Source organism: Macaca fascicularis, chromosome 16, assembly GCF_037993035.2.
Source record: "Macaca fascicularis isolate 582-1 chromosome 16, T2T-MFA8v1.1".
NCBI classification, from domain to species: Eukaryota; Metazoa; Chordata; class Mammalia; order Primates; family Cercopithecidae; genus Macaca; species Macaca fascicularis.
In genome coordinates, this window is record NC_088390.1 from 59,293,955 (window position 1) to 59,318,670 (window position 24,716).

General features: G+C 53.0%; 1 protein-coding gene across 1 annotated transcript; it reads right to left on the bottom strand.

Moving 5' to 3' along the window:
* Nucleotides 1-342: 342 nt before the first annotated feature.
* Nucleotides 343-19,792, bottom strand: GPR179 (G protein-coupled receptor 179). Its single transcript, XM_005583504.4, has 11 exons — nucleotides 18,831-19,792; nucleotides 15,124-15,232; nucleotides 13,326-13,413; nucleotides 12,670-12,905; nucleotides 11,768-11,836; nucleotides 11,281-11,390; nucleotides 10,723-10,961; nucleotides 10,403-10,541; nucleotides 9,641-9,746; nucleotides 8,959-9,105; nucleotides 343-7,277 (listed from the first exon to the last, which is right to left on the bottom strand). The coding sequence occupies exons 1-11, from the start codon at nucleotides 19,622-19,624 to the stop codon at nucleotides 2,235-2,237; spliced, it is 7,080 nt and encodes a 2,359-aa protein (XP_005583561.3). The 5' UTR covers nucleotides 19,625-19,792; the 3' UTR covers nucleotides 343-2,234.
* Nucleotides 19,793-24,716: the final 4,924 nt, after the last annotated feature.

Here is a 24,716-nt window from a genome sequence, read left to right on the forward strand (position 1 = left end):
GTTCTCTAGATAATCCTAAATAGCAGCTAAGCAGTAGCTGCCACCAGAGAGCCAGAGGATGAGTGCAATTTCCATTTCCCCTTGGGATTAAATCCAGCTGAGCAAATGGCCTCCAGATGTGAGGGGCTCGCTAGAAGGACCAGGCAGAGACCATCTGCAGTGTCAGCACTGACCTAGGCACTGGCAGAGCATTAGCCAGATAACCGAAAGTCCCAAGGCTGCAGTGTTACTACCTTGAGCTTTGGAGCAGGCATTGTTCTTTCCTTATCTATCTTCTGTTACTGTTTAAAAATGTTAAAAAAGATAATCATCATTATGAATAAGCTAGAGCCAACTGCAGCGTCAAGAAAAAGCACTCTTTATTTCCGCTCCCCATGGTTTATTTCACAAGAGTGGGTTTGGCGGCAAACCCTCTTTGCTGTTTCCAGCTAGACCAGACCCAACGGGATTGTTTTGGGGTGCACAGCGAAATCCACCTTAGCTCAGAAACTGTAAGGCTAACTAGCCAGAGCCCAGAACAACACCACACTTAAATTACTGCTCTAAAAGCCCAGAATAAGGGCCCTAGGTAAGGGAATGAGGACATCTGGTCCCCAAAGGAGAGTAGGTTACTCCATTCCTCTGTTCCCTTTTAGAAATGGAGTAGTTTGTTACTTTCTCTGTGAAGTCCCATAACCACCCAGCATATTTATATGCAGACTAGATGTTAACGGCTCGTTTTCCCTTTGGGTATTTGGTCTCCCTGTTTCATCTTTTTCTCCCCATGAATGACATCAGTGTCGGTACTGTTGTACTGTTAGAGGGTGTGACTTACTGCCATCTTTAGTGCCCCTGTCCAGCTCTGCCATCTCTAGCTGCCCCTTCCCTGCTTTCCCACCTCCCTTTGCCAATCTTGGGACTTCTTTGTATGTTTTTCTCCTTCCTCATTTTCCTCTGGTATTATCATCTAATCTCAGCACTTTGTAATCTAGTACTGTTTAAGCAAGGGTAGCCTGAACTGAGGAGACAAGAGAGCCGAGCCAAGAAAGAGCTCCCTAAGAAAGAAGGCTTTGTCTTCAACAGTGCCCTTTTCCCACCCCTAAGGCTTCTAACCTGCCCCATAGCACTCCTCTTTCAGAGGGCAGAAGAATTAGAGTGCTGGCTGTGTACAGGACCGCCTTTCTTGAGCTCCTCTGGAAGGAGATTGATGTGGCCTCTTGTTACTGAGCAAGTGATTCCTGGGCAGGGAGAGGTGGGGGTGGCGGGGGGTGGGTCTTGCATCAGAACCAGAGATTCCCCTTGACTCCAGTTGCTTTGACAAAAGAGAGAGGTCCTGTTGATGGCAGTGCTGAAAAGCTAGGGGGAGACAAATGAGCCAGTGAGGCGAGCTCTGGAGACTGGTGAGAGTTGGGGCAGGAAGAGGGGGAGACCCCCTAAAAAACTAGCAAGAGGCACACAAGGATGTCTAGAAGGAAGAGCTCCCTTGACTGTGGGGAGGACCTGGGGAAATTGCTTTTCTTCTGTGTTCTTTCTCTCTCACGTTGCTTTGGATGCCAGATGTTGGTAAGGATGTCAGCGTGCCTAGTTGTTTCTGCTTCAGCAGTCAAGCAAGGCAGGTATGAGAAGCAATAAAGCAGAAACAGGAGATTCAAAGTCAAAATGACAAGGTCCTTAATGCATTTTCAGGCACCTATTTTGAGTCATTTTAGCTTTTCCCCCAATTTATCTTTCAGCTTCAATTAAATGGCTCTTCAGCTTCCTATGGTGGCCTTTATAGCCTTCTATGGTCCACCATCCCTATGTTGCCAACACTTTGTAAGGTTTAGTTTCTTCTCAAAAAATGCTCCGTCATAGACTTCAGAGAATTGGGTCTCCCTGTGAGAGAAGGCAGGCTGGGCACAGCTGACTTCCTTTCGTCCCTAACGCTGGCTTTGTGGGTGAGTGTCCAGACTTGGGTGGTTTGTGTTGTGAGTACTATAGGTGGATGGGAGGAGTCCTTGGAAGCAGAGTGTCCAGTCTTTGTTTCCTCGAACAGGAAGAAAAGTTAGAAGTAAAGAGAGGATGGGCCTTCCCATTGGGGTCCAAGCTGTACCCTTTTCATACAATTTGTCTTTGGGATGAGTTGACTTCTGGTCTTCTCAAGGAGGGGAAGTGGCCAGGCTGTCTTTGATTCAGCTCTTTGGGAACACTTGGACTTGGAGAGAGCCTTGGCTCCTGAAAGCTAGCTCTGTGTTTGACCTCACCTAATAAGGCTGTTACTCCCAATCCCAAGGATAGACAGTTGGAGGGGTGAATTCTTCATACTGAGCTTCAAAAGCCACTTGGCCTGAGTCTTCAGTTAAGGAGGAAGACTGAGCCTCAGCTTCCTGGAGACTTGGCTCTGGGGCTAAGCTGGTCCTTGGCTCAAGCCCTGAAGGTCCTTGTAGTTCTCTGACACCTTCAAGAGTGAAAGTACTGGCTGGCCTGCTTACCTTGGGGCAGGGGATTTTGCTTTCTGGAAAGAAGTGATCCAGAGGCCCATGGACTAAAAGGCATAGTGGTTTTTCAGGAGCTGTGGGGAAAAATTCTCTCTGAGTTGCTGTTAAAGCTAGGAGGCCAGATTCCTCAGGTGGGACTCCAGTTTCCTCCCCAGGACAGATGTCTGCCATGGTACCCTTTATTTTATTTCCTTCTGGATCTGTGATTTCCCATTGGCACAGCTCTGCCATCCTGCTCCCCATGCTGCCTGCTCCTTCGGGGCTGACTTTGAGTTCTGGGTCCAGGGCACCTGACTGGGGCAAGAGCCCTCCTGAGCCTGTGCCTTCCCCAAGGCAGACTACCTCCTGCTCTCTGGGCTTTGCTGCTGCTTTTGAGAAGTGTTCTTCAGTCCCTCCAGGTCCTGCCTTCTGAAGAAACATCTCTCCTTGCCCTTGTGATTCTTGTTCCAGTTCCCTTTCCTCTGCTGCTCCTCCACCCACCTCCCAAGGGCTGATCTCTGCTTTCTTGGCAGAGGGAGCCTCTTCCACTTCCCACAGACACACTTCCACTACCCTGGTCTCCACACTGCCTGCTGCCTCAGAACTTCCTCTGTTGCTGTCAGAAGCATCTGGGGCTGGCTGTGGGGACAGATCCTTGCCATGTTGACTCTCCCAGGGACACACAGCCTCCTGCTGCCTGAAGTCTGCCATCTCTGGCTTTTTCTGAACTGGCACACCTTTGGGCTCTGATTTTTCTGGGGCTCTGCCTTTCTCTTCTTGAGAGTCCCCTTTTCCATCCTGCCTTGACACCCCTTTGACAGGGATTCTTTCAGTAACTTCCCAGGGACAGGTCTCGGCCTTGGCACTTCTGTCAGGTTTATATACACCTGCATCAGGCACATCCCATGGACACACATCAGCGGCCCTGCCCCCAGTGCTGACCAGTCTCTGGGAACTGGCTTTAGGTTGGTCAGGGCGCTGTCTGTTTGGGTGGGAGAAGGAAACTGCTGGGGCAGTGGTCACCCATGTATAGACAGATTGTAGCTCATGGCTTGTTTTTTCCCCATCTTCGGTGGTGAATTCTTCTGTGTTTGGAGCTGGAGCTTTTTCTTGGGTTATGTGTTCTGGGAAGGAACCTACCTTTGGGTCTTGTCTCAGGTCTGCCTTCTCTGTTGCTTCCAAGGAATGTCCCTCTGCCACTTCACTTCTCATGCTGCTGGGCAAGTCTGAGATCTTGGGCGCCTGAGCAGGGGATTCCCTCAGGTTCTTGTTTTCCCAAAGACAAATAGCTTCCTGTTCTTGACACAGTTTTGCCATCCGTTTTGATGCGTCTTCTCCCAGGGAAGTGAGTCTCCCCTTTTCTAGAGCTTTCTCCCTCTGCTCTGCTGATTCACTCCCTGTCTCTTGGTCCAGTCCCTTCCCAGTAGTTCCTTCATTCACCTCCCAGGGACACATCTTGGCTTTTTCACTGGTAGCAGCTTCCTGTGCTTCCCAGGGACACACCTCACCTGGCCTGCACCCCATATGGTCCAGTTCCTGGAACCCAGCTTTTGGTCCATCAGCATCCAGAGTATCTGGACCCACACTCCCCCAGGGACAAGCCACGTCCCACTCTGGGGTTGGCTTCTGTGGCTTCTCTGGAACAGTAACAGCTGTCTCCCTGGGTCCAAGATCTGCAAAAACCTTTCCTGTATCGTTTGGAGATACCCTAATGGCCTCAGCTCCCAAAGCCCTTTCCTCCCCCGCTCCAGCACCCACCTCCCAGGGACAGATTTCTGCCTTCCCCGCAGTCAGGGTTTCCTCCACATCCAAAGAGCAAATGTCGGCAGCTTTGCTTCCCACACTGCCTGATATCTGGAGAAGGGTTTGGGGTCTCTCTGTGTCTTGAGGATGTGGTTGTGGGGAGAAGCTGCCAGGGTTCACACTCTCCCAGGGGCTGACCGCTTCTTGCTTTTGGATCTGCCCCTCAGGCTTTTCCCAAGCTGTGACATCTTTGATTTCTGATTTTCCAGGCATTTTCTCCTTGTCCTTTTGAGAGTCTCCTCTTCTTGGTGCCTGTGCTGATGTCCATTCCTCTCTTGTTCTTTCATTTACCTCCCAGGGACAGATTTCCGCTTTGGCAGGTGTTGCTTCCTGTGCCTCCGGCCTGAGATCTTCCTGTGGACACACCTGTGTTGCTCTGCTTCCTCCATTGCGTAGGAATTGGCCACCAGCTTTGGATGAGGAATTGTCTAGACATGGGCTGGAGGGCCCAGGGACCGTGCTCTCCCTGGGACACACTGACTCCTGCTGTTGACTTAATTTCTGCACTGCTTTCACAGTGTGTTCCCCCATCTCTCCAAAGCTTCCTTTTCTGGAGGCTTTTTCCTTTTGGAGAGATTCTCCACCTGTCCCCAGACTCAGCATTTCCTGCCCCATCACGTTATCATCCAGCTCCCAGGGACAGATCTCTGCTTTCCGGATAGCAGGAGCATCTCCTGCCTCCCACGGACACACTTCAGCAATGCCACTACCCAAACTCCCTGAACACTCTGAACTTCCCGGGGCCTGAATTGAGACTGCTGAGGGGCCCCGGAAATCTGTACTCTCCCATGGACAAAGAGACTCCAAGTCTCCGCCCGGTTTCTGTTCTTTCCAAAAGGTTGCTTTCCTGGTTTTCTGCTTTTCCTGAGGGAGATCCTTCACTACCTCTAGGGCCGGTTTCCCATCCTCACCTCCTTCACTTGCCTCCCAGGGACACAGCTCTGCCTTGGCGATGTCAGATGTATGAGCTTCTGAGCCAGCAGCTTCCCACCCAGGCTTCTCCACCTTCCTGGCCTCCACACTGCCCCCAACCTCAGATTTGTCTCTGATTCTGCCAGGGTCCTGAGGAGCTGACCCAGGGCACAGACCTCCTTGATCGGCACTCTCCCAGGGACACACTGCTTCCTGCTCCCTCACCAGCCTATCTGGCTTTTTCCGCATCATGGGAACCACATCCGTGGGCTCTGATTTTCCACGGGCCTCCCCGCTCTTTTCTTGGGAGTCACCTGGGTCTTGTCTTAGTGACCTCGACTCAGGGGCTCCTTCACTCATCTCCCAGGGGCAGATTTCGGCCTTGTTGCCACTATCTGGCTGACGTGTTTCTGATTCAGTGACCTCCCAGGGGCATACCTCTGCCACCCTGTGGTCAACACTGCCCAGGGACTGGATGCCAATTTTGGGCAGTTCCTGCCACCCAACAGGGGCGTCCTTTGATTGCTTGACATTTTTGTCCCTGGAAACTTGCCTCAGCGCGGCAAGCCCTGTTTTACCTGCTCTCTCAGCTTTCTGCTCCCCTAGACCCTGGGATGTCCTCCTGCCTCTGTCTTCTTGTTCCCTGCTGCCCTCCTGTTGACAGACTTGGAGCATCCTGCTGGTGTGAGCATTCTGTTGGTTCTGGAGGGACTCCTCATCATCACAGGGGGCAAGAGCGGCCTGCTTACTCACTGCCTTGGGCCGGCCTAGCCTGGGCGATCGAGAGGGTGCCCCCACACTCTCTCCCACAGTCCCGCTGTTCTGCCCCTTGGGACTCTCCTCCACTCTCTCCTTCTCTCTGTAGGTGCTCCGAGAACGGGTCAGAGCTTTAATCGCCAGCCCCAGGCTGCGCATGGAACCCTGCTGAACAGGGGCCTTGAGGCTGTGGGATTTAGGGAAGATCTTGGGCCTGTCTTCGTCCGCATCGTTAGCTTCCCTCTGGTGATGTGCGTCCTCTGCATCCATCTCATTCTCCCCAGCCTTGCTTTTCTCTACTGCAACAGAGAGGGCCCTCCAGAGCCTGGCTCGAGCTGGGGCAGGGGAGTGGTGGCCTTGCTCTGGCCCTGAGGGGCCTTCCTGGGGCACATTTTCTTTCTTGACTGGCAGTTCTGCGTTCTCCCAGGGGCAGATGTAGGTGAGTAAGTTGGGGCTTTGAGGGGGTACTGGGACTGGTGCTGGGGCAGGGACTGGGGTTGGAGCTAGAGCCGGCAGCAGAGCTGGCGCCAAGGTGGAGGTGGGAGATAGCATCCCTGGCTCTCCCAGGCAGGTCCCAGACAGGGTCAAGGTGGGGGTGGAGACCTGGTGCCGGATAGGTGGGTGAGGCAGCCTTCTCCCAGCCTCCTCATGAAGCCTCCCAGAGGCGTGAGAGCTGTCCATGCTGCTGCTCTTGGCAGGGGAAGGTGGAGCTGACAGGGGGGCCCCTCGAGGCCTCTCCAGCCTCCTGGCCGATGGCCTCCGCACCAGGCTGGCCATGGCCGCCTCGGCCTTCTTCCGCTCCTCCCGCTCCTTTGCTTGCCGGTAGGTCTCCTCCAGGTAGGCCTGGCTGGCCATGAGCAAGGCCTTTTCCCTGGAGCCAGCCACACTGAGCGACTTCTGCAGAGAGGCGGGCCGGGCTCTGGGTAGCCTCTCTCCCACCGTCAGGTTGTGGGCGCTGGCTGACCTGAAGCCCAGGGCAGGGGGCCCCTCCACCGCCCTGCTCTCTGTTCGAGAGGCCTTCTTGGCCAGTTTCCTCCTCAGCAGTGAGTCAAGAAGAGGCGGGTCCTGCTCCCTGCGCTGGTCATAGGTGCTGCGGGACTTGCGCAGAGCCGGTGTCCCCTCCGGTTCCTGGAGGCTGGAGCTGAGGAGCCGGCGGCGGGAGGAGCCGGGCAGGCTGCCACGGCCTGGGGAGCCTGAGTCCCGGGAGTGCTGCCTGGCCAGGGCCTCGGGGAATTCCGCCAGGTACCTCATGAAGGAGCGGCCCAGCCCCTGGCGTGAGCTGCCACGCTTTTTGGGCAGGTGGGGGTTGTTTGCAGCCATTTCTTTGGTTTTATGGACCTCCAGCTGGGCATAGAGCTTCTTCAGCTCGTCCTGTGGGGCGGCAGGAAGGAAAGCAGGGCTGCAGGTGAGCTCTCTCCATCCTCTGGCTGTCTGTTAGTCTGCCCTTAATTAGACCTTTTTCCCTGAGGGATCTCTTTCCATCAAGCTGTATCTCATCCCTGCTTCTAAAACTCTCAGAATTCACCTCTTTGTTCCTGTGAGACCAGTTGCCAACCTGAGTCCGAGCCAGATCCATTCAGCTCAGAGGGCTCAGATGTACCCCCTTCTCTGGGGCATTGTGGTCTGGTGAGAAGTCAGTAGCCTGGGGACCCTCAATATGCTGTGTGCCTGGAGGCTGTTTTCATGACCCCTCCCTCTGAGCCTCTGGATCTTCTGTAAAGCAATGTTACCTGGGTGACCAGTGTTAACTTCCTTAAGAGCATTATATAAGATTGATGAGACTAGTGGGTGTGAAATGTGCAGTGTTCAGGTGTAAGTGATGGAACAGGGCTTTAAAAGTCTTCTGTTCTGGGTTTCTCCCCAGACCCAGCATAGGGGCCACAGATTGGCTTGTGTTCCAGAAAGTGGAGAGTCGAGGTGGAGCTGTCCCTCCATACTCCCTGGCCCTTCAGCTGGATTGGGGTCTCAGGATGCAGGGCAGGCAGAGCTTAGAGGCTGAGGACACAAGGGGGAAACAGGCAGAGGCAGCTGGGACAAGGAAGGACTCGGGAGATGCGGAGGACTCTGCTTTGTGAGCCTGTAAACAAGTCAGGTGTGAAGAGGGCCCCAGTAGAGGTGGAGGGGTTCACCACAATGGTTCCTAGACTCTGGATTATATAAAACAATGGGCTTAGATTATCAGCTCTCCTTATATCTTACCCACTGAGCCTCTTGTTAGGGTTCTGGTGACTATAATGATACCCTTGAGCACATAAATTAAAATAAGCATGCTCTTCCAGTGTAGACCCAGGAAGAACTTCCTCTCTCTAAGACCTGTCAGGTCCAGGGAAAGGGGATCCTGGTGGCCACCTGAACTACCCAACCCCACAGCTGTCCCTAGGTACCAACCAGCCTGCTTTGCTGGGGGCTGAGGATTTTTTTTTTTTTTTTTTGAGACAGAGTCTTGCTCTGTCACCCAGGGTGGCGTGCAGTGGTGTAATCTCAGCTCACAGCAACCTCAACTTAGCAGGCTCCAGTGATCCTGCCTCCTGAGTAGCTGGGACCACAGACATGCACCACCATGCCCGACTAATTTTTGTATTTTTAGTAGAGATGAGATTTTGCCATGTTGGCCAGGTTGGTCTTGAACTCCTGACCTCAAGTGATCCGCCTGCCTTGACCTCCCAAAATGCTGGGATTACAGGCATGAACTACTGTGCCCGGCCAGCTGAGGGATTTCTTAGTCTGCTACCGACCTGATGCCCCTGCTGAGTGAGAGTGAAGGATGTGAGGGAGTAGGGCTCTACTCTCGGCCCTGCCTCTAGCTTGCCACATGGCCTGAGCCTCCAGGATCTCATTCTGGAGCTTTGGGGTCTTCTCACTTGGGTGTGTGTGGCCTCCTTTGAATAGAGTCAGGGGAATCAGTTTAGGCCAGTGGTGGAGAAGGGAGAGGGCAGGTCTTGGAGGGAAGAGGACTTGCAGTGGCACATAGCCCAGGTGGCAGGGCCCAGTCCTTCCTCTGCCCCGTTGCTAAAAGCTAGCATTGAAAGGAGGCAGGGAGGGTGGCACATACCCGAATGTCTCCAGGGTCCAGGCTGCGCTCGCTCCAGGCTGAGGCGATGCTGCTGCCGAGGTAAGAGCCCGAGTGCTGCAGGTCCAGCTCGTCCTCGCACACCTCATCCACCATCTCCTCTCGGGGAGGAGCCCCCAGCTTCCAGAACTGGCAGGGGAGCATATGAGTGGGAAAGAGACTCACCCTGGCTCCCTGTCCACTCCTGCACTCACCAGCCCTGTGGAACGCATCCTTACTTTATGACACTTCACCCCCTTCTCTGATTTGGAATTCTGGGGATCTTTAGAGTTTTACTCCCCTCATCCTCCCTGACCTTCTCTAGCTCAGAGAGCGGGGTGGTTCCAAGTCCCTGACCCTGCAATTCCTAGTTGGGTCCTTCAGCTCTCCCACCGCTCTCTGTGTACCTGCTTCTGAGTAGATTTTCAGAGTGTGCTAACCTTCCAATTGCAGGAGGGAGCCCCTCCAGCCCTGGCTCTTCTTTCCCTTGTCCAGGAACTGGAAGCAGAGAGTGTCTCCACTCAAGTCGGCTCCTAGCTTAGGGCCCCTGGCACTCTGCTCACTCACCCAGCAACTTCTGTCGTCCTCACCCTGGCCTGCAGAGGGCACTGCGAGACAACAGCTCCACAGTGCCCCAGACAGAGGGGCTGGGGTCGGCCTCACAGGCAGGAGGGGAGGGCCTTACCTTAGGGATGAAGATCAGAGCCAGCGTGGTGGTGACGGTGCTGTGGGTGTGGAAGAAGAAGAGGAGGAGGGTCCAGTCCGGGTGCAGGGAGGGAACCAGCACAAACCTGGGGCGGGATGGGGGCACAGGTCATTACTACAGGTGGGAATGGCCTCTTCCACTTCGCCTTCTCACTGGCGTTTCACCCCAGCCCTAGCCCTGATATCCTTAGGATGATGGGGCATTCTGTCCTCTCCTGCTGTCTCCAGGATTTAGGTCCCACCTCAATCCTGTTAATCCCCACCTCCAAGAAGCCCTCCCAGACTACTCCAGCTCACTTTCTTTGGCTGTGTATAGCACGGACCTGTGCTCCAGCCTCTTAGGCCCACTCTGTGGGTTAACTGCCTCCACCACAGGGCCTGGTCCTTATGGACACACTGCTGCTCTTATGGCTGAGGAGTAAGGGGAGAAGGCAGGGAGGACTGAGCATGCATGGAAAGGGGTATGTTGGGGTGCTGGAGAGGTGCTTTGGGAGGGGTGATGAGTTAGGAGGAAGGTCCTCTTCCTCCTCTTGTGTGTTGGGGGCCTCCTCACCTGGGCCAGGCATGGAGTACAGAAGGAACATCTTGGGGGTAGGGAGAAAACCAGAAGTGGGGGCCTTCCTCAAAGTGCTGAGGCATAGCAGTGTCGCCAGGATGGCATGGGATGGGGGCACCTCACCTGTGAGAGGTGAGGAGTGGTGTTAGAGTGGAAGGGGGTGTGGGTAGGGGGGTCCGTCCTCACCTCGCCGTGTGGAAGGCAGTGGAAAGCAGCAGCTCATTGTGCAGGGCAATGCCCATGTAGCGTGGCTCGTGGAAGGCCGAGAGCACAGCCCGTGTGGCGTAGCAGAGGAAGCTGCCCCAGCACAGAAGCAGCAGCTCAGCTGCAGGGAGGGAGAGAGCCAGCACTGCCTCAGCAGCCGTCCCACCCCTTTCTCTGAAGGATGTGCTGGGGGGAGCCTGGGCCAGGGGTCTGGGGAAAAGACAGGAGAACCAGAACAAGAGAATCCCTGAGGCACAGAGTCAGGGACTAGCGGAAGGCTGGGCTCAGCAGAAGCAGCTCACCCACAACCATGATGTAGTCCCAGCGGTCGTGGTGACAGAGGTAGAAATGGCGGCCAGTGGGAGTGTGGCTTCGGATCACCAGAGGTGCGTGCTGGATGCCTCGCTCCAGGGCACCCACGGTCCACACAGCCAGGAAGCCCAGCACAGGTAGCAGGAGCAGCCCCAGGCGCCGCAGCAGCCGCCCGCTGCTCAGAAGGGCGCTCCGCTGGGCCGTTCGAGACAGAAAGAGCTGCAGCACTCTGCGAGGGTTAGAATACACAGGGTGGATGGCAGAGACCTGGGTGGACCGCGAAGAGGGCACCAGCACCCTGGTGTCTGTCCATTGCTGCCCTCTCCTCCACACAGGTACTTGTCCTTCCATCCTTTTTGTGATTTGCTGCCTCTTGCTACCCCCGCAAAAAGTAACATGGAGGACAAGGCTCTGGTGATGGGAGTTGGCCTTGGGGGTACAGGGGAGTGGGGCTGGCAAGAGTCTGGCTTTGAAAAACACCATTCCATGAGTGAGCTGGGGTGGTCTGGAATGAGCAGCATGAGGGCAAAGTCTGTCCCAGGCCGTACCTGTAAAGCTTGAGTATGATGGTGCCGTAGACAATGGCAAAACCCAGCAGCCGCACCCAGCGAAGAGCGATGCAGCGGAATACACTGGGCTTGAAGTATAGGATGAAGACCTGGTGGGAAGGGGCAAAAATCTCTCCTCTCCACTGTGCTTCTGCTGTGGGCCAGGCCTATGCTAAGCACACTGTGGATCCTCCCAACACCCCCACAATAGGGCCATCACCACCTTCATTCTGCAGAGGAGCAGCTGAAGTATCAAAGAGGTTAGGTAACTTGCCCTAAATCACACTGCAAGTCACAGAGCTCTTTTAAGCCTGGGGCTCCAGAGCTCATAGAGCTTATCATTTGTGGGTATGAGTAGGGGAAATCTGTGGTCTCTGAATCCCCTCCAGAGGGCAGAGAAGAGGAAGGGTTCTGGGGCTTGGAGGGTGCCAGGTTTTGGCTGTGGGGGATGCCGGAAGGTGGGGCCAGCCTCTGGCCACAGACTCACAGGAAAGTAAAGCAGCAGGAATCCAAAAAGGACAGTTTCCAGCAGGACCACTCCAGATGCCCAGATCCTCTGTGGAGCAAGGAGAGAGGCATATGAGCAGAGTCTGGACGATGGTTCTAGAGGCTCTCAAGCCTATGTGAAGGGTAACTCAGTGGCCCTGAGCTAAGGCTTCACCCTGTAACACTGGCTCTGCCCTCTCTACCCATAGCCATGCCCCCTGTCACCCCAGGCTCAACTCCACTGGCACTAAACATGGCTAAGGCCAAGGTTTCACATCATCCCCCCACACACATCCCTGTGTTCCTCCCAGTCCCACTTAGGGCCTTGCTGCAGACCTAGGCTCAAATCAGAGGCTGCTGGAGCTGGAAGGGATCTTACTCATTCCTCAAGCATTGCGTCAGGCTGCTCCCTTGTCTAGAACAGGGTACCCCTTCTTGGCCCAGTAAGTGTCCAGTTAACCTTCAAGCCTGGCTCATGTCACATCCAGAAAGTCTTTCCCATGCCATCTCAGGCAGAATGACTTTCTATAAGCTCCCACGGCAGCTGACAGACACCTCCATCCTTGCCCCCATCTCACTGTGCTGTCATTTTATTTACATGTCTGCTTCCTCCATTAAACTGGGAGCTCCATGCGAGCCCAGATCACTTCCTCTAGAGCCTAGGCAGTGTTTTGCTTAGAGTAGATACTCAACTGGCATTTATTGAATCAAGTTCAATGCCCTTATTTTACAGATGAGGAAGCAGGTCCAAGGCGGAGAAATCATTTGCATCATGCTACATAGTGAGTTAGATTTAGAATCGAGATTAGAACCAATTTCTCCTAAATTCTGGTCTTAGGTAATCTCAGGTCTCCTGTTGAGACGGGTCGGACATGTGTGCAGGAGGTGTAGGGCCTTCCTTGCCTTGTTCCGGCGGCAGCGGTAGGAGACCAGCATGCTCAGGAAGATGGCCAGCATGCAGCAGGCCTGGCAGGCCAGCACGGCAGCCCGCAGAGCCACGGCCTCTTCCACCAGGCACGGTGTGGCATCCATGCAGCTGGTGCAGCCCTCAGGACATGGCAGGCACCGCAGCAATCTCCCAGATCTGCCTTCTGGGGACCCGAATTGCCCGGTAGTCTGGAAAGCACTCTCCTCTAACCCTATAAAGAATAAGATGGGTGCAGGGAGAGGGGCCCAGCTAGAGCATCCTGACATCCCAGCCTTTTCTCCTGATAGTCACCACAGCCCTCTCCCTGTTCTCCTGTGATCTGGGGCTCCAGGGACAAGTGGGAATGGGTGCTTCCTTGGGATGGAAGAGTACCAGGAAGAGGTGACACCAGGCTAGGGCTCCTTGAGAGGTCAACTTGCATCATATTTGCATGTTATAAGCTCATACTCAGAAGGTGCAGACACCCCCACACTGCAACCTGCTTGCCTTTCCTGCCTCTCTCAACCTTCTGCTCTTGCCCCACAAGTTCCCTCCCAGTGTCTCACCCCAATCTGGCTTTCTTCCCCAGATGTACCCACCCAACCAGCCTCTCCTGTAAAACGCATGTCTGGCCCCCATCACACTTACATACCCTCAGAGGGGCTTGCCCCGTAGAATCCAGGTCGGCAGCGGCAGAGGTAGCGGCCAAGAACAAAGCCCTGACTCTCCAGGGGGACACACTATGGGGACAACAAACACAGTATGTGTTTATGTGGGGCTATCTCTGGAAGAAATTTCCCTCCTGGGAGAGATGGAGGGTCCATCTACCTCCCTATCCATGGGACTCGTGTCCACACTAGGGAATCCCTCCAGAAGCCCTCTCTAGCTCTTGGGAAGCCTTCCCTCTGTGGAAACCCTACCTGGCCCCTGCTGTTTTCTCTCTTCCCAAAGAGATCCTAAGCGAAGAGCCCAGGGAGAAATCACCCTTTTGTTCAGACCGGCAGTGACAGGAGCCTCATAAGACCCATTTCCTAGTGCCCAGCTCTTGCTAGGGCAAGGTACTGCGGGAGATGGAAGTAGGGAAAGTTCTGAGCCCAGCCACGCCTTGTGTGCCTACATCCTACTTCAAAGGGTCCCCATCAGCTTCCATCTTTGGCACACAAATAGACTGGAAAGGCCACCACAGAGGAGCAGCTTCCTTCATCAGGGACCATCTGGCTTTGGCACAGGACTGTTTTTCCCAGCCTTAATGCCAGGCTAATGCCAGGCTGGTGGGATGCCAAGGCCAGCCTTTATTCCACCTCCTCCTATTGATGTTTGCCCGGTAGGGGACAGAGCAGACCTCAGAGCCAGGCAGGGAATATGAGCAAATGAGGTCAGATCTATTGTAGGGAGTGGCTGGGAACAGACATCAGTGATGCAAAGGAAGGGGTTAACCTTGGAAGATTCTATATCAAGCCCCTGACCTCACCTAGTAGGGTTAGTGTGTGGTGCTTGTGAAGCTGTGGTCCAACTTCCCCTCTTGCTTGGACCACCGAACTACACTCTGTTCCTGCCACAGTCTGTACAATTAGACAAACACGCACCTAGAGAAGTGCATGTGTCTGGGTTAAACAGTGAACTGGATGGTGGGAGTCCTTTTCCATCCCTCCACCTCTAGCTGCAGACACATGTTCCCTGAAGAGCAGTAGGACCACCTGTGCACACAGAACAATATGCCTGCCAGCCCCAGCAGGTCACAGGGCTCACTCTGGCTTCAGCTCAGCTCAGGAACAAGCATGCAGTGATTGTAACCATGGAGTGGGTGAATTCACTGGCCTCCCAGTTTCCCAGTACTGGGTTTGCATGATTACCAGCCAGTGCTCTCCATCATTGTGAGTCACCTGCACCCATAGCTTTGAATTGACCTGCATCTGGCCCAGGTTCCATCACATTCACCGGTCCCAGGCCTCTTCGAGCTCCTTGGTTGGTTAGATTCCTCCTACACCCCAACCAGCAATTCCATTTATTTCAGCAATATGGAATATCCTTTTGTAGACAGACCAATGGAACATCCTTTGTGGGCCAAGAGGAGCCCAGAGCTGTGTTACATGAAGAATGTGTTCCCGGGGAAGGAAAGGAGATAAGTAACTGAGGCTCAGGAAGCCACCCTGGGGAGGGGTCCTGGAGCACTGAGTACCAGAAAGGAGAGCAGACAGGAAGGAACACTGAAACTTCAAAGGAGTGAGGGCAAGAGTAGGGGGAATAGGGGAAGGGAGGGCAGGCTGTAGGTAACCTGACTTTTTAAAAGCCTGGTATCTCACCTCTGCCAATCACTAGGAACTCCCCTTAGCCCTGAGATGCTGGGGTAGCTTTGTCTGCTGCTCCTGGGAGCTGCGTGGTGGCAGTGATGGGAAAAGGGGAGGGAGGCAGGACTCTAGTAGTGCCCCCCCCATCCTCCTCATCCTTACCTGGGTGCTGTTGAGATCACACAGGTGTGTGTTAGAGTACCAGCCTGGGCCACTTGCACACTGATTGATGTCCACACTCTGGAGATCTACGTCCATCTGCACCTGCCCCCTACGGCAGTGAATTGACAATTAGGAGCACAGTGATGGATGCCAAAGTGGATGTGTGTCCCTGGGCGTTGTTGGGGCCCAGAAAACGATGCTCCAAATTATGGCACTTTGGCATGCTGAGGACTTTGAACTAAAGGAGATTAGAAGGGCTCAGAAGTAAGGTATCTCCGACCTTCTCCTTCCCTCTTGTCTCACATCCCTCTTTCTCCCCGCTGAAGTGAGTTCTAGAAACCAGAATTCCCCTTCCCCAAGGCAGGTCATAGACACTAGAATCCCCCTCCCCCAGAGCGAGATGTAAAACCAAGAAATATTACTCTCATCTTCCCCTACCTTTCTGTGTAGGAGCTGGTCATAAAGAAATTCTCTGGCCTGCCTTGACTGATAGTAAGTAGGTCATATGACCCTCATTCCAGAGGGATCCTGCCCTCTACCTGGGAGGAAGGATGCTACATAGACAGGCCAAGAGGAAGCTGAACAGACGCCTGGCTGAGTTTCCCTACTTAGTCTACCACCATTAGATCATAGCCTTTTTTGTCCAATCACAGTTCTACAGGGCTGACCATGCTTCATGGAATCTAAGCAAAACAGTGAACAATTTTCCCTGAGTCTATTTTTTCTTTTTTTCTTAGACACACAATCTTGCTCTGTTGCCCAGGCTGGAGTGCAGTGGCATGATCATAGCTCACTGCAACCTCCACCTCCTTGGTTCAGCTGATCTCCCACCTCAGCCTCCCAAGTAGCTGGGACTGCAGGCTTGTGCCACCATGCCTGGCTAGTTTTTAAAAATTATTTTTAGTGGAGACAAGTTTTGGTCATATTGTTCAGGCTGGTCTTGAACTCCTGGACTCAAGCCATCCTCCCACCTGGGCCTCCCAAAGTGCTGGGATTATATGTGTAAGCCACTGAGCCTCTGCCACTGGGTCTTCATTTCTGAAGGCTCCTGTGTCATGTAAAACTTTGGCTAAATAGGTGGGGTGCAGTGGCTCACACCTGTAATCCCAGCGCTTTGGGAGGCCAAGGTGGGTAAATAACCTGAGGCCAGGAGTTCGAGACCAGCCTGGACAACATGGAGAAAGCCTGTCTCTACTAAAAATACAAAAATTAGCCGGGCGTGGTAGCTCATGCCTGTAATCCCAGCTACTCGGGAGGTTAAGGCAGGAGAATCACTTGAACCCAGGAGGCAGAGGTTACAGTGAACCAAGATCGCGCCACTACACTTCAGCCTGGTGACAGACCGAGAGGCAATCTCAAAAAAACAAAACAAAACGAAACAAAAAACGGCCAGGAGCGGTGGCTCACCCCTGTAATCTCAGCACTTTGGGAGGCCGAGGCAGGTGGATCATGAGGTCAAGAGATCGAGACCATCCTGGCCAACATGCTGAAACCCAGTCTCTACTGAAAATACAAAAATTAGCTGGGCGTGATGGCATGCACCTGTAGTCCCAGATACTCAGGAGGCTGAGGCTGAAGAATTGCTTGAATCCGGGAGGCGGAGGTTGCAGTGAGCTGAGATCATGCCACTGCACTCCAGCCTGCCAACAGAGAGACTCCATCTCAAACAAAAGGAAAAAAAAATAAATTCGTCATGCCTTTCTCTTGTTAATCTGTCTTTTGTTATAGGAGTGTTGTGACCCTTATGATGAGTGAGGAAAGGGATCACACTTTTCTGCCCCTACAGGCACTAGATCTGGGGACAACGCAGTCTTTGCAAACTTTAGCCCAGCACCTGCAGTGTGTGCGAAGGGCATGCGTGCATTCCATTTCTCCAGTATTATGAATGTTCACTGTCTCTGTGGACAACAATTTTATTTCTACCAGGTTGTTCTCTCCACCCCTCAGCTTTTTGATATCCTATCATTTCCTGGTTTCTATCAAGGAGTAGAGAGAGGGCACATGTCAAGACATGGCAGGAGCCATGATGATCTCTGAAGAGGATTTTCACACTTCCTCATGCATGTACACATGCACACACACAGAGATCAGCTCAGCTGTTAACCATCTCCTCTCTCTGCCCAAGCCAGGTCTGAATTGATCACAGCAAAGGAGATATGAAATTGAGGAGCCCTGACCTGGCACTGCCTGGACCAGCAGCTCCCCAGTCTCTGCTCTGGGCTGAGCTGGCAAGGAGCCAGGCTGCATGCTGGCAGGAGGGGAATCCTGCTGGGAACAATGAATGGGGACACAGAGCTGGAGAAGCAGTGTTGACTGTTGAATGCCCTGCAGTCCTGGGCTCAGTTGCTGCTCCCTTCCCAATAGGACCCTCAATCCTTTCCTGTGGTTGAGGGAGGAGGTAAGTTACTGGAGGAGAATCACAAGCTTCTGCTTGGCAGGATAGTAGGGCCGCTTGGTGTAAAGAGTTGGCCCTGGGGACTCAGCCAGCTCCTTGGCAGAAAGAGCTTTGATTCCAAGCCCCCTCAAGAGTTTTCCTTCCGCTGGGCATGGTGGCTCATGCCTGTAATCCCAGCACTTTGGAAGGCTGAGGCAGGCAGATCACCTGAGGTCAGGAGTTTGAGACCAGCCTGGCCAACATGGTGAAACCCCGTCTCTACTAAAAATACAAAATTAGCCAAGCGTGATGGTATGCACCTGTAATCTCAGCTACTCAGGAGGCTGAGGCAGGAGAGTCATCTGAACCTGGGAGGCTGCGGGTGCAGTGAGCTGAGGTTGCACCACTGCACTACAGCCTGGGTGACAGAGTGAGACTCTGTCTCAAAAAAAAAAAAAGTTTTCCTTCTCCTGGGAAGCCTCATTGTACAGCTCTCAATTGCTAGACAGCAGCAGGTTGAACCCCTGGAGTGCCCACCCGGCTCTCCTCTGACAAGCCTGGTGCATAGATTGTCACTGTCATCCACACCAAGACCTCTCCTACCTCTTACACTCCCTCCTCAGGCCTGGGGGGCCAAGACCTCTGCCTGTCTATACTGTCACATCTCTTTCTTTTCTTTTTTTTTTTTTTTTGAGACAGAGTTTTGCTCTTGTTGCCCAGACTGAGTGCAATGGTGCAATGTCGGCTCACCGCAACTTCTACCTCCTGGGTTCAGGTTCAAGCGGTTCTCCTGCCTCAGCCTCCAGAGTAGCTGGGATTACAGGCATGCACCACCACATCTGCCTAATTTTGTATTTTTAGTAGAAACGGGGTTTCTCCATGTTGGTCAGTCTAGTGTCGAACTCCCGACCTCCAGGTGATCCATCCGCCTCGGCCTCCCAAAGTGCTGGGATTACAGGCGTGAGCCACCACACCCAGCTATACTGACATATCGCTACACACATGTGTATACCTGCATATAGATGTATGCTACATATGTATACCTATTTGTATATGCACAGGCTCACAGACATTCCTGCATGTGCTCAAGCACATAAACCCAGATAAATATGGATTGATTTATACACATGTACACTCATACCTGTATGTGTTAATAGTTACAGATTCCCAGAGCCGACTGTGAGTACACACAGCTGAGTACAAACACCCACATCTGTGTGCCCTCCAGGCATGCACATGTTTGTGCCAAATGGTCCATGCACAGCTGAGGGGACCTGTACTTCCTTCTCCTACATCCCCACACACACATCAAATCCTGCACAAACCCACTTACCTGACCTCTGGGCTTAGGTCTGGCTTGAGTCCATAGAAGGTGGCAGAGAGTGTGATCAGCCAGCCAGGTCGGAGCCGTTCTTCCTGGCATTCCAGGAAAGGAGGAGACAGCCTCACCTGCTGTGTGTTCCCCACATATCCATCTGCCCGTGGCCACTTGGGGCTGCCGAGGCTCCCTAGGTCATTGGTCAACACCCGCTTCTTCAGGGCAGGGGTGTCCAGGTCCCCAGGTGGGTTCTCCTCCTGCACCCAGTTCCCAGACAAGTCCTGAAGGATGGTTTCCTCCCCAGTCCGGGTGGCCTGCAGGGCCAGCTGTAGGTGGCTGGCCCCTGGTGGAGGGTTAAAGGTCAGCAAAGCCCTGTACACCCTTGGGTCCCCCTCGGCCATGCTGCGGACCAGTGCCTGGTACCATTCCACATCCTCCTCCACACTGGACTCACGGATGTCGTTGGCTTGCAGCAGCATGTTAAGAAAATTGGCGGCCTGGGCAAGGGTGCCCGCTGCTCCCTGTAGGATTGGGGGGAGCCCTGGCATGGCTCCTGCCCCACGCGCTTCATAGCGCTCACTGCAATTCGCCTGTGACAGCTGCTGGGCATCTCCGGAGTAGAGATAAGTGAGGGCGGCCTCAGCCCCCTCTGGGGGTACCCTCATGGGCACAGATCCTGGCTTGACTTGGGAAGACAGAGGGGGCAGAGAGCGGAGGGGCCGCGGACCCCCCAGAGCCCAGTCACAGATGAAACAGCAGCCCAGCAGCCCCCACACAGTAGGGGGCATGACCGCTCCCCTGGTGCCCATCCTTGGGACAGCTCTCAGGACCCTGGGATCCAGGCTCAGGAGAGCCCAGGCAGAGGCTGGCTGCAGTCTGGGGGCTGTCTGCCTCCACGCTTCCTATGCTGGCATTCCCTTTTCCTCTCTCCCTCTCCCTCTCACGCTGGTGCTGGCTCGCCTGCTTTTTTCTTCTCTAACGTCACCAGCTGGCTTCTGGATGTAGGTATGAGGGCCCTGCCCCCTCCTCTCTCAGTGCGGCCCACTGTCTCAAACCTCTTAATCCTGGCACCCAACTCTTTCCTCCCCTCCTATCCAGTATCCAGGCTCCCTCCATCCCCCACCCACATCTGCTCCAGAGAGAGAGATGGGAGGGAAGGGGAGACGAAGGCACCAGTTGTGCTCTTTCTCCCTCTCTCCCTCCCTCTGCCTGCCCTTTGCTCCATTAGGAGAAATGGGCAAATCCAGGATGGGGTGCCATAGCAACCGTAGATGAGCTTGTGCCCCTCTCTCCACCCCTCTGCTCCACTCAAGCTCCTGGCAGCAACTGCAACAGGCACACTAAGGGGCCAAGCTGCATCTCCTGGCAGTCTGCTCTGGCTGCCTGCACCCCCGTGACCCCGTGCTGCTGAGCTGCTTTGAGAATTGGGATGCCGAGGGTAGGAAAGACAGCCTAATAGTACCGTAATCGGTCTTTGTACAGACTGAGGCAGCTTATAAAGTGCTTTTCATGTGCTTTATCTGAATGAATCTTCCCCACAGCCATGTAAGGTGAATATTCTTATCCCCATTTCACAGATGCAGACACTGAGACTCACCCGAGGTCACAAAGCAGCTCACTCAGAGACTTACACCCAGAGCTCTGACTCCCCTACATTGCCCACCCAAACCACCACCATCACCATTACTCAGCCTCAGGGACTATAACAAAGCCTCCTTGCAGAGGGGTCAAGGGACTTCCCTAGAACCACAGTGGTGTTGTTTGTGACAGAGCTGGAGACTCCACCCAGGTGTCCGCCCCACAACCCAGGCCTCCTTCTGAACCGCAAAGTCGACAAGCACAGCGGCAATGGTGGCGGGAGAGAGGCGGGCATGGAGAAGACAGTGAACACAGTTTTGCCTCTACTTCTTTTTTTTTTTTTTTTTTTTTTTTTTTGAGGCGGAGTCTCGCTCTGTCGCCCAGGCTGGAGTGCAGTGGCGCGATCTCGGCTCACAGCAAGCTCCGCCTCCCGGGTTCCCGCCATTCTCCTGCCTCAGCCTCCCGAGTAGCTGGGACTACAGGCGCCGCCACCACGCCCGGCTAATTTTTTTGTATTTTTAGTGGAGACGGGGTTTCATTGTGTTAGCCAGGATGGTCTCGATCTCCTGACCTCGTGATCTGCCCGTCTCGGCCTCCCAAAGTGCTGGGATTACAGGCTTGAGCCACCGCGCCCGGCCGCCTCTACTTCTTAAACCTTCATTTTGTCATTCTAAGTTCTACCTTTTTTTTTTTTTTGAGATAGATTCTTTCTTTGTCCACCCAGCTGGAGTGCAGTGGCGTGATCTCGGCTCACTGCAACCTCTGCCTCCTGGGTTCAAGCGATTCTCCTGCTTCAGCTTCCTGAGTAGCTGGGACTACAGGCATGTGCCACCATGGTCGGCTAATTTTTTTTTTTTTTTTTTGTATTTTTTTAGTGAAGATGGGGCCTTCACCATGTTGGCCAGGCTGATCTCGAATTCCTGACAAGTGATCCACCTGCCTCAGCCTCCCAAAGTGCTAGGATTACAAGTGTGAGCCACCGCACCTGGCTCCTTCTCCTTTTCTTCATGAAAACTGTGGCTACTCTCTCTTGCTTTTTCCTGTTTTCTTACCCCTCACCTCCTTTCTGCAGCTAGGCACAGTAACTGGGGGGCCCCGAGTCAGTGCTGTCTGAGCCAGCCTCCTTGGATCCGGAAGGGCATGGATTCTTGGGGAAGCCACAGAACAAAGCTCCTGCCTGCCCACCCATCACTTTTCCATCGATGATGGGCTTCCTGCTTCACGAGGCAATCTGGCCCCGCAGGCACAGGCCATCTCTTGGCTTCTTCCCTTCGAGCCCCCTCCAAACCCCCAATGTCTTGAACCTTTGATGTCCAAGATCATTGAGTGTATGTAGGAAGGGATGAGTGGTGGTTGCCAAAAATGTCCCTTGCTTTCCAGTTGACCTCTGCAAACAACAATTCTTTTTTCTTGGAGTCTTGTTCTGTTGCCCAGGCTGGAGCACAGTGGCACAATCTCAGCTCACTGCCACCTCTGCCTCCCAGGTTCAAGTGATTCTCCTGCCTCAGCCTCCCAAGTAGCTGGGAGTACAGGCGTGCGCCACCACGCTTGGCTAATTTTTGTATTTTTAGTAGAGATGGTGTTTCACCATGTTGGCTAGGCTGATCTTGAAACCTGAACTCAGGTGATCTGCATGCCTCAACCTCCCAAAGTGCGGGGATTACAGGTGTGAGCCACCGTGCCCAGCCTTGCAAAGAACAATTGTGCTGTGCAACCTGAGTGGGAGTGCCAAGGCTGTGGGGACAGGGGGGGGCTAGAGGACAAGCCCCCAGGGGAATCTCTATGATGGCAAACTAGCAGGGCCCACAGCCCAGACGGTTTTTTGTTTTTTTTAAAAAACAAATTAGGAAACTAAAACACTGAAGGGAAAGTGACATTCATGAGGTCAACCAGCCAGTTAGTGGTACTGCTGGGAGCAGAAACCTGTATTGCACATCCATAGCTCTTTCTTTGGCCTTTCTGAGAGTGATTTATTCCATTTCTTGGTATTTATTACTGGTTACTGTTATTTATTACTGGTTACTTCACACTGGGTGAAGACAATAGTAACTTATTACCATGAAAAACTTCTTGGGAAAAAATGTATTAAGTTATTATCATGAAAAGCTTCTTGGGAAAAAATGTATTAACTAACATTTGTATAGCACTGCAGAATTTATTAAGTACCTTTACATGTAAGTTTTCATTTAATTCCCCACAATAGCCATGTCAAGGGGGGATTATTACTGACCCATTTTTACAAATGAAACACAGGTTTGGAGATGTTTAATTATTTGCGTTTGCTCATATATTCAGAAAGTGGCATGATTAAGACTAACTAGACCAACCACAAAGTCCAGAGGGGCAGGGATTGTGTCTGTCTCATTTATTACTGCATCCCCAAACCTAGCCCATTGTTGAATGACCAAATGAATCTCAGAAATTCCTTGGATTCTTTATCATTTTTTTTGTTTTGAGGCAGGGTCTTGCTCTATCGCCAGGCTGAAGGGCAGTGGTGAGATCATGGCTTACTACAGCCTCAGCCTCCCAGGCTCAAGTGAGCCTCCCACCTCAGCCTCCTGAGTAGCTGGGACTACAGGCATGTGCCACCATACCTGGCTAATTAAAAAAAAAAAAGCTGGGCACAGTGGCTCACACCTGTAATCCTAGCACTTTGGGAGGTTGAGGCGGGCAGATCACGAGGTCAGGAGATCGAGACCATCTGGCTAACACAATGAAACCCTGTCTCTACTAAAAATACAAAAAAATTAGCCAGGCATGGTGGCGGGCGCCTGTAGTCCCAGCTACTCAGGAGGCTGAGGCAGGAGAATGGTATGAATCCAGGAGGTGGAGCTTGCAGTGAGCCGAGATTGCACCACTTGCACTCCAGCCTGGGCAACAGGTCAAGACTCCGTCTCAAAAAAAAAAGAAAAGAAGAAAAGATCCAGCCTGGCCAAGATGGTGAAACCCCGTCTCTACTAAAAATATAAAAGAATTAGCCAGGCATGGTGGTGAACACCTGTGATTCCAGCTACTCGGGAGGCTGAGGCAGAAAACTGCTTGAACCCAGGAGGCAGAGGTTGCAGTGAGCTGAGATCGCGTCACTGCACTCCGGCCTGCGCAACAGAGAGACGGAACATCTCAAAAAAAAAAAAAAAAAAAAAAGAATTTATGGAGACAAGGTCTCACTATGTTGTCTAGGGTGGTCTCGAACTCCTGGGCTCAAGTGATCCTCCTACCTTGGCCTCCCAAAGTGCTAGGATTACATGTGTGAGCCACTGTGCCAGACTTTAAATTCTCTTTATTTTTTTGAGATGGAGTCTCACTCTGTCACCCAGGTTGGAGTGCAGCGTCACGATCTCAGCTCGCTGCAACCTCCACCTAGCGGATTCAAGCGATTCTCCTGCCTCAGCCTCCTGAGTAGCTGGAATTACAGGCACACACCTCCATGCCCGGCTAATTTTTTGTATTTTTTAGTAGAGATTGGGTTTCACCCTGTTGACCAGGCTGGTCACAAACTCCTGAGCTCAGGTGATCCACCAGCCTCAGCCTCCCAGAGTGCTGGGATTACAGGCGTGAGCCACCGTGACTGGCCAAGACCTTAAATTCTCTACGTCATCCTTCATAAAAGTTTTAAACTAGTACTCCTCTGTAGGGACCACTTTTTTATTTTTTTTGAGACAGGGTCTTGCTCAGTCACCCAAGCTGGAGCGTCTATCACCCAGACTAAAGTGCAGTGGCACAATCACAGCTCACTGCAGCCTCCACCTCCAGGACTTACTTAATGGATCCTTCCATCTTAGCTTCCCAAGTAGCTGAGACTACAGGTGCATGCCATCATACCTGGGTAAATACATATACATATATATATATATATATTTTTTTTTTTTGGCGAGGGATAGAGATGGGGTTTTGCCTTGTTGCCCTGGCTGGTCTCAAACTCCTGGGCTCAAGTGATCTGAGCACTTAAATCTCCCAAAGTGCTGGGATTATAGGCATGAGCCACTGTGCCCAACTTATTTTCTATTTTTACTTTTTTGAGACAGGGTCTCTCACTCTGTCATCCAGGCAGGGGTGCAGTGGCATGAACACAGCTCACTCCACCTCTGCCTCCCAGGCTCAAGATTCTCCTGCCTCAGCCTCCCAAGTAGCTGGGATTACAGGTGCATGCCACCATGCCCAACTAATTTTTTTTATTTTTTGTAGAGACGAGGTCTCACAACATCCTCACAACATTGGGTCTCTTTGTTGCCCAACCTGGTCACAAACTCCCAGGCTCAAGTGATCCGCCTACCTTGGCCTCCCAAAGTGCTGGGATTATAGGCTTGAGCCACCATGCTCGGC

Coding starts and splice junctions, on each gene's coding strand:
- GPR179 (XM_005583504.4), bottom strand. CDS start 19,624: ATGGGCACCAGGGGAGCGGTCATGCCCCCTACTGTGTGGGGGCTGCTG. Junction 15,233..18,830: donor GACCTAAGCCCAGAGGTCAG/GTAAGTGGGTTT, acceptor TCACTGCCGTAG/GGGGCAGGTGCAGATGGACG. Junction 9,747..10,402: donor ACTGCCTTCCACACGGCGAG/GTGAGGACGGAC, acceptor ATCCCGCCCCAG/GTTTGTGCTGGTTCCCTCCC.